We start from the raw sequence: 10,000 nt of genomic DNA on the forward strand, positions 1-10,000 counted from the left end.
TCAGAACATCACATCAGAACAGAACATCACATCAGAACAGGACATCACATCAGAACATCACATCAGAACATCACATCAGAACATCACATCAGAACAGAACATCACATCAGAACAGAACATCACATCAGAACAGGACATCACATCAGAACAGGACATCACATCAGAACAGGACATCACATCAGAACAGGACATCACATCAGAACAGAACATCACATCAGAACAGGACATCACATCAGAACAGAACATCACATCAGAACAGGACATCACATCAGAACAGGACATCACATCAGAACAGGACATCACATCAGAACAGGACATCACATCAGAACAGAACATCACATCAGAACAGGACATCACATCAGAACATCACATCAGAACAGCACATCAGAACAGAACATCACATCAGAACATCACATCAGAACAGCACATCAGAACAGGACATCACATCAGAACATCACATCAGAACAGGACATCACATCAGAACATCACATCAGAACAGAACAGGACATCACATCAGAACAGGACATCAGAACAGGACATCACATCAGAACATCAGAACAGGACATCACATCAGAACAGGACATCACATCAGAACAGGACATCACATCAGAACAGGACATCACATCAGAACAGGACATCACATCAGAACAGGACATCACATCAGACATCAGAACAGGACATCACATCAGAACAGGACATCACATCAGAACAGAACAGGACATCACATCAGGACAGGACATCACATCAGGACAGGACATCAGAACAGGACATCACATCAGGACAGGACATCACATCAGGACAGGACATCACATCAGAACAGGACATCAGAACAGGACATCACATCAGAACAGGACATCACATCAGAACAGAACAGGACATCACATCAGGACAGGACATCAGAACAGGACATCACATCAGAACAGGACATCACATCAGAACAGGACATCACATCAGAACAGGACATCACATCAGAACAGAACAGGACATCACATCAGAACAGCACATCAGAACAGAACATCACATCAGAACAGAACATCACATCAGAACAGGACATCACATCAGAACAGAACATCACATCAGAACAGAACATCACATCAGAACAGGACATCACATCAGAACAGGACATCACATCAGAACATCACATCAGAACAGAACATCACATCAGAACAGAACATCACATTAGAACAGAACATCACATCAGAACAGAACATCACATTAGAACAGGACATCACATCAGAACAGGACATCACATCAGAACAGGACATCACATCAGAACAGGACATCACATCAGAACAGGACATCACATCAGAACAGGACATCACATCAGAACAGGACATCACATCAGAACAGGACATCAGAACATCAGAACAGGACATCACATCAGGACATCACATCAGAACAGAACATCACATCAGAACAGGACATCACATCAGGACATCACATCAGAACAGAACAGGACATCACATCAGAACAGGACATCAGAACAGAACATCACATCAGAACAGAACAGGACATCACATCAGAACATCACATCAGAACATCACATCAGAACAGGACATCAGAACATCAGAACAGAACATCACATCAGAACAGGACATCACATCAGAACAGGACATCACATCAGAACATCAGAACATCACATCAGAACAGGACATCAGAACATCAGAACAGGACATCACATCAGAACATCAGAACAGGACATCACATCACATCAGAACAGGACATCAGAACATCAGAACAGGACATCACATCAGAACATCAGAACAGGACATCAGAACATCACATCAGAACAGGACATCACATCAGAACAGGACATCACATCAGAACAGGACATCACATCAGAACAGGACATCACATCAGGACATCACATCAGAACAGGACATCACATCAGAACAGGACATCACATCAGAACAGGACATCACATCAGAACAGGACATCAGAACATCAGAACAGGACATCACATCAGAACATCACAACAGAACATCACATCACATCAGAACAGGACATCACATCAGAACAGGACATCAGAACATCAGAACAGGACATCAGAACATCACATCAGAACAGAACATCACATCAGAACAGAACATCACATCAGAACAGGACATCACATCAGAACAGGACATCACATCAGAACAGGACATCACATCAGAACAGGACATCACATCAGAACAGGACATCACATCAGAACAGAACATCACATCAGAACAGGACATCACATCAGAACAGGACATCACATCAGAACAGGACATCACATCAGAACAGGACATCACATCAGAACAGGACATCACATCAGAACAGGACATCACATCAGAACAGGACATCACATCAGAACAGAACATCACATCAGAACAGGACATCACATCAGAACAGGACATCAGAACAGGACATCACATCAGAACAGAACATCACATTAGAACAGAACAGGACATCACATCAGAACAGGACATCACATCAGAACAGGACATCACATCAGAACAGGACATCACATCAGAACAGAACATCACATCAGAACAGGACATCACATCAGAACAGAACATCACATCAGAACAGGACATCACATCAGAACAGGACATCACATCAGAACAGGACATCACATCAGAACAGAACATCACATCAGAACAGGACATCACATCAGAACAGGACATCACATCAGAACAGGACATCACATCAGAACATCACATCAGAACATCACATCAGAACAGGACATCAGAACAGGACATCAGAACAGGACATCACATCACATCAGAACAGAACATCACATCAGAGTTCTTCTTCAATGAGTCGGACGCTTCTTCTTTGGGATCCGAACACCTCAAACTTAGATTTGTTTGTCCATAATACTTTTTGTTCCAATCTTCCTCTGTCCAATGTCTGTGTTCTTTTGCCCATCTTAATCTTTTATTTTTATTGGCCAGTCTGAGATATGGCTTTTTCTTTGCAACTCTGCCTAGAAGGCCAGCATCCTGGAGTTGCCTCTTCACTGTTGACGTTGAGACTGGTGTTTTGCAGGTACTATTTAATGAAGCTGCCAGTTGAGGACTTGTGAGGCGTCTGTTTCTCAAACTAGACACTCTACTGTAGTTGTCCTTTTGTTCAGTTGTGCACCGGGGCCTCCCACTCCTCTTTCTATTCTGGTTAGAGCCAGTTTGCGCTGTTCTGTGAAGGGAGTAGTACACAGCGTTGTACGAGATCTTCAGTTTCTTGGCAATTTCTCGCATGGAATAGCCTTAATTTCTCAGAACAAGAATAGACTGGCGAGTTTCAGAAGAAAGTCCTTTGTTTCTGGCCATTTTGAGCCTGTAATGAAAACCCACAAATGCTGATGCTCCAGATACTCCACTAGTCTAAAGAAGGCCAATTTTATTGCTTCTTTTGTCAGCTATGCTAACATAATTGCAAAAGGGTTTTCTAATGATCAATCAGCATTTTAAAATGATATAATAGGATTAGCTAACACAACGTACCATTGGAACGCAAGAGTGATGGTTGCTGATAAATGGCCTCTGTACGCCTATGGTTGCTGATAATGGGCCTCTGTCCACATATGTAGATATTCCATACAATATACAATAGTCATTTACAACATTAACCTCTACACTGTATTTCTGATCAATTTTGTTATTTTAATGGACAAAAAAGTTGCTTTTCCTTCAACAACAAGGACATTTCTAAGTGACCCCAAACTTTTGAACACGTGTGTGTGATGTACTTAAATACTGATCATGGGTGAAGAGACATTACTTGATTTCTGCCAGAGGGGGGCGATATCATGTCACCATTAAATGCAGGCTAATGTTTTTCCATGTGTACCTGTGTTAGGACTGTTGTAAGGACTGTGTTCTCTGTGCAGGTACTGGACTGGCCATGTATACCTGTGTTAGGACTATTATAAGGACTGTGTTCTCTGTGCAGGTACTGGACTGGCTATGTGTACCTGTGTTAGGACTGTTATAATGACTGTGTTCTCTGTGCAGGTACTGGACTGGCTATGTGTACCTGTGTTGGGACTGTTATAAGGACTGTGTTCTCTGTGCAGGTACTGGACTGGCTATGTGTACCTGTGTTAGGACTGTTATAATGACTGTGTTCTCTGTGCAGGTACTGGACTGGCTATGTGTACCTGTGTTAGGACTGTTATAATGACTGTGTTCTCTGTGCAGGTACTGGACTGGCTATGTGTACCTGTGTTAGGACTGTTGTAAGGACTGTGTTCTCTGTGCAGGTACTGGACTGGCTATGTGTACCTGTGTTAGGATTGTTATAATGACTGTTCTCTGTGCAGGTACTGGACTGGCTATGTGTACCTGTGTTAGGATTGTTATAATGACTGTTCTCTGTGCAGGTACTGGACTGGCTATGTGTACCTGTGCTAGGACTGTTATAAGGACTGTGTTCTCTGTGCAGGTACTGGACTGGCTATGTGTACCTGTGCTAGGACTGTTATAAGGACTGTGTTCTCTGTGCAGGTACTGGACTGGCTATGTGTACCTGTGCTGTGAGCTCCAACGTCGTACAGAGGCTTTCTCTACCATCTGTAGACTGGACGACATGAGTCTGCTGGAGGAACCCAGTGGTAATGACTGTCATAGTAATCATTTGAATTAAGGGATTAACCTCTCAGTGTACTACTACGGTTTAGTAAATATTTGGTCTACATGATCACAACCCTGAATGCTCTTATTTCTCTCTCTATATATGTCTTTAACTCTCTCCTGGTGTGATTCTCAGGCATGGTGCCTCAGACCATGGATGAGTGGAAGATGCTTCTCCAGCTGTCTCAGCAGTGTAGTAACAGCAGACCGTCTGACCATATCCCAACCCCAGATCCCAACCCCTCCTCGGCTCCCACCCCCTCCTTGGCTCCCACCCCCTCCTCTGCTCCCACCCCCTCCTCTGCTCCCACCCCCTCCTCGGCTCCTACCCCCTCCTCGGCTCCTACCCCCTCCTCGGCTCCTACCCCTTCCCTGGCTCCTACCCCTTCCCTGGCTCCTACCCCTTCCCTGGCTCCTACCCCTTCCCTGGCTCCTACCCCTTCCCTGGCTCCTACCCCTTCCCTGGCTCCTACCCCTTCCCTGGCTCCTACCCCTTCCCTGGCTCCTACCCCTTCCCTGGCCCTAGCCTCCAACGGGACCAGCCCCAGCCTGACCAATGGTGGCGCTGCAGCTGACCATATCCAGACAGAGGTGACTCCAGAGAACCTGGTCTTGCGTCTGGCCCGGGCTGTGGGCCCCGACCGGGCCCTTGAGGCCCTACAGGAGGTGGGGATGCAGTCGGACATGGAGCTGGGGCCACACTCCACCCTGGTCTGTGAGCTGCTCCGTGTGGCTGAGAAGAGACAGAGGTGGGTGATGGATCATACAAGGGACTATGATACCAGGGACTATGATACCAGGGACTATGATACCAGATACCAGGGACTATGATACCAGGGACTATGATACCAGATACCAGGGACTATGGTATCAGGGACTATGATACCAGGGACTATGATAACAGATACCAGGGACTATGATACCAGGGACTATGATACCAGATACCAGGGACTATGATACCAGGGACTATGATACCTAGATACCAGGGACTATGATACCAGGGACTATGATACCAGATACCAGGGACTATGATACCAGGGACTATTATACCAGATACCAGGGACTGTGGTATCAGGGACTATGATACCAGGGACTATGATAACAGATACCAGGGACTATTATACCAGGGACGATGATAACAGATACCAGGGACTATTAAACCAGATACCAGATACCAGGGACTGTGATACAAGATACGAGGGACTATGATACCAGGGGCGATGATAACAGATACCAGGGACTATGATACCAGATACCAGGTACTATGATACCAGGGACTATGATACCAGATACCAGGGACTATGATACCAGGGACTATGATACCAGATACCAGGGACTATGATACCAGGGACTATGATACCAGGGACTATGATACCAGATACCAGGGACTATGATACCAGATACGGGACTATGATACCAGGGACTATGATACCAGATACCAGGGACTATGATACCAGGGACTATGATACCAGATACCAGGGACTATGATACCAGGGACTATGATGCCAGATACCAGGGACTATGATACCAGATACCAGGGACTATGATATCAGATACCAGGGACTATGATACCAGGGACTATTATACCAGATACCAGGGACTATTACACCAGGGACTATGATACCAGGGACTATGATACCAGATACCAGGGACTATGGTATCAGGGACTATGATACCAGATACCAGGGACTATGATAACATAACCAAGGACTATGATACCAGGGACGATGATAACAGATACCAGGGACTATTAAACCAGATACCAGGGACTATTAAACCAGATACCAGGGACTACTAAACCAGATACCAGGGACTATGTTACCAGGGACTATGATACCAGATACCAGGGACTATTATACCAGGGACTATGATACCAGATAGCAGGGACTATGATACCAGGGACTATGATAACAGATACTAGGGACTATTAAACCAGATAACAGGGACTGTGATACAAGATACCAGGGACTGTGATACAAGATACCAGGGACTATGATAAGATACCAGGGACTATGATACCAGATACCAGGGACTATGGTATCAGGGACTATGATACCAGCTACCAGGGACTATGATACCAGATACCAGGGACTATGATACCCGATACCAGGGACTATTATACCAGGGACTATGATACCAGATAGCAGGGACTATGATACCAGATACCAGGAACTGTGATACAAGATACCAGGGACTATGATACCAGGGATGATGATAACAGATACCAGGGACTATGATACCAGGGACTATGGTATCAGGGACTATGATACCAGATACCAGGGACGATGATAACAGATACCAGGGACTATGATACCAGATACCAGGGACTATGGTATCAGGGACTATGATACCAGATACCAGGGACGATGATAACAGATACCAGGGACTATGATACCAGATACCAGGGACTATGATACCAGATACCAGGGACTATGATACCAGATACCAGGGACTATGATACCAGATACCAGGGACTATGATATCAGGGACTATGATAACAGATACCAGGGACTATGATACCAGATACCAGGGACTATGAAACCAGATACCAGGGACTACTAAACCAGATACCAGGGACTATGTTAACAGACACCAGGGACTATGATACCAGATACCAGGGACTATGATACCAGATACCAGGGACTATGATACCAGATACCAGGGACTATGATACCAGATACCAGGGACTATGATACCATATACCAGGGACTATGATACCAGATACCAGGGACTATGATACCAGATACCAGGGACTATGATACCAGATACCAGGGACTATGATACCAGATACCAGGGACTATGATACCAGGGACTATGATACCAGATACCAGGGACTATGATACCAGATACCAGGGACTATGATACCAGATACCAGGGACTATGATACCAGATACCAGGGACTATGATACAAGATACCAGGGACTATGATACCAGGGATGATGATAACAGATACCAGGGACTATGATACCAGGGACTATGGTATCAGGGACTATGATACCAGATACCAGGGACGATGATAACAGATACCAGGGACTATGATACCAGATACCAGGGACTATGGTATCAGGGACTATGATACCAGATACCAGGGACGATGATAACAGATACCAGGGACTATGATACCAGATACCAGGGACTATGATATCAGGGACGATGATAACAGATACCAGGGACTATGATACCAGGGACTGTGATAACAGATACATTTACATTTAAGTCATTTAGCAGACGCTCTTATCCAGAGCGACTTACAAATTGGTGCATACACCTTATGACAACCAGTGGAACAGCCACTTGCATCTAAATCTTGTTGGGGGGGTGAGAAGGATTACTTACCCTATCCTAGGTATTCCTTGAAGAGGTGGGGTTTCAGGTGTCTCCGGAAGGTGGTGATTGACTCCGCTGTCCTGGCGTCAGAGGAGTTTGTTCCACCATTGGGGGCCAGAGCAGATAACAGTTTTGACTGGGCTGAGGGGAACTGTACTTCCTCAGTGGTAGGGAGGCGAGCAGGCCAGAGGTGGATGAACGCAGTGCCCTTGTTTGGGTGTAGGGCCTGATCAGAGCCTGGAGGTACTGAGGTGCCGTTCCCCTCACAGCTCCGTAGGCGAGCACCATGGTCTTGTAGCGGATGCGAGCTTCAACTGGAAGCCAGTGGAGAGAGCGGAGGAGCAAATAGGGGTGACGTGAGAGAACTTGGGAAGGTTGAACACCAGACGGGCTGATACTGGATGAGTTGTAGGGGATAATGGCACAGGCAGGAGCCCAGCCAACAGCGAGTTGCAGTAATCAAGACGGGAGATGACAAGTGCCTGATTAGGACCTGCGCCGCTTCCTGTGTGAGGCAGGGTCGACTGCGGATGTTGTAGAGCATGAACCTACAGGAACGGGACACCGCCTTGATGTTAGTTGAGAACGTCAGGGTGTTGTCCAGGATCACGCCAAGGTTCTTAGCGCTCTGGGAGGAGGACACAATGGAGTTGTCAACCGTGATGGCGAGATCATGGAACGGGCAGTCCTTCCCCGGGAGGAAGAGGAGCTCCGTCTTGCTGAGGTTCAGCTTGAGGTGGTGATCCGTCATCCACACTGATATGTCTGCCAGACATGCAGAGATGCGATTCGCCACCTGGTCATCAGAAGGGGGAAAGGAGAAGATTAATTGTGTGTCGTCTGCGTAGCAATGATAGGAGAGACCATGTGAGGTTATGACAGAGCCAAGTGACTTGGTGTATAGCGAGAATAAGAGAGGGCCTAGAACAGAGCCCTGGGGGACACCAGTGGTGAGAGCGCGTGGTGAGGAGACAGATTCTCGCCACGCCACCTGGTAGGAGCGACCTGTCAGGTAGGACGCAACAAGCGTGGGCCGCGCCGGAGATGCCCAACAGAGAGAGACGGAGAGGGTGGAGAGGAGGATCTGATGGTTCACAGTATCGAAGGCAGCCGATAGGTCTAGAAGGATGAGAGCAGAGGAGAGAGAGTTAGCTTTAGCAGTGCGGGCGCCTCCGTGATACAGAGAAGAGCAGTCTCAGTTGAATGACTAGTCTTGAAACCTGACTGATTTGGATCAAGAAGGTCATTCTGAGAGAGATAGCAAATAGAGCTGGCCAGAGACAACGCTCAAGAGTTTTGGAGAGAAAAGAGAGAAGGGATACTGGTCTGTAGTTGTTGACAAATCGGAGGGATCAGTGTAGGGACTATGATATCAGGGACTATGATACCAGATACCAGGGACTATGATACCAGGGACGATGATAACAGATACCAGGGACAATGATACCAGGGATGATGATAACATATACCAGGGACTATGATACCAGGGACTATGATAACAGATACCAGGGACTATGACACCAGGGACTATGATACCAGATACCAGGGACTGTGATACATGATACCAAGGACGAGGATACCAGGGACTATGATCAGCTAGTTAAAAAAAACATGTCATCCCCTAGACAACACCAGCTTATACAAATAGGGCCAGAGACAACACAAGCTTATACAAATAGGGCCAGAGACAACACCAGGTTATACAAATAGGGCCGTAGACAACACAAGGTTATACAAATAGGGCCGTAGACAACACTAGCTTATACAAATAGGGCCAGAGACAACACCAGGTTATACAAATAGGGCCAGAGACAACACAAGGTTATACAAATAGGGCCAGAGACAACACCAGGTTATACAAATAGGGCCGTAGACAACACAAGGTTATACAAATAGGGCCGTAGACAACACAAGGTTATACAAATAGGGCCAGAGACAACACAAGGTTATACAAATAGGGCCGTAGACAACACCAGGTTATACAAATAGGGCCAGAGACAACACAAGGTTATACAAATAGGGCCGTAGACAACACAAGGTTATACAAATAGGGCCAGAGACAACACAAGGTTAACAAA

The 10,000-nt window shown here is 46.2% G+C and overlaps 1 protein-coding gene and 1 long non-coding RNA gene across 7 annotated transcripts in view; both read left to right on the forward strand.

Annotated features, from left to right (window-relative positions):
* hps5 (HPS5 biogenesis of lysosomal organelles complex 2 subunit 2) overlaps positions 1-10,000 on the forward strand; it is a 55,803-nt gene that overhangs the window by 44,316 nt on the left and 1,487 nt on the right. The window contains exons 19-20 of one of the 3 annotated variants that reach the window (XM_052480979.1): positions 4,470-4,576; positions 4,732-5,344. In XM_052480979.1, coding sequence (XP_052336939.1) covers positions 4,470-4,576; positions 4,732-5,344 — 720 coding nt within the window. Of the gene's footprint in view, positions 1-4,469; positions 4,577-4,731; positions 5,445-10,000 lie in introns of those variants that run through there. The other 2 variants (XM_052480977.1, XM_052480978.1) reach the window with 2 other exon arrangements.
* LOC127912143 (uncharacterized) overlaps positions 9,283-10,000 on the forward strand; it is a 1,324-nt gene continuing 606 nt past the window's right edge. For 3 of the 4 annotated variants that reach the window (XR_008080996.1, XR_008080998.1, XR_008080999.1), the window contains exons 1-2: positions 9,283-9,650; positions 9,744-10,000. The exon at positions 9,744-10,000 is cut by the window's right edge and continues 21 nt beyond it. This is a non-coding gene — a long non-coding RNA (uncharacterized LOC127912143). The remainder of the gene's footprint in view (positions 9,651-9,743) is intronic. The other variant, XR_008081000.1, reaches the window with a different exon arrangement.

This window comes from Oncorhynchus keta, chromosome 26, assembly GCF_023373465.1.
Source record: "Oncorhynchus keta strain PuntledgeMale-10-30-2019 chromosome 26, Oket_V2, whole genome shotgun sequence".
In the NCBI taxonomy this organism is placed as follows: domain Eukaryota; kingdom Metazoa; phylum Chordata; class Actinopteri; order Salmoniformes; family Salmonidae; genus Oncorhynchus; species Oncorhynchus keta.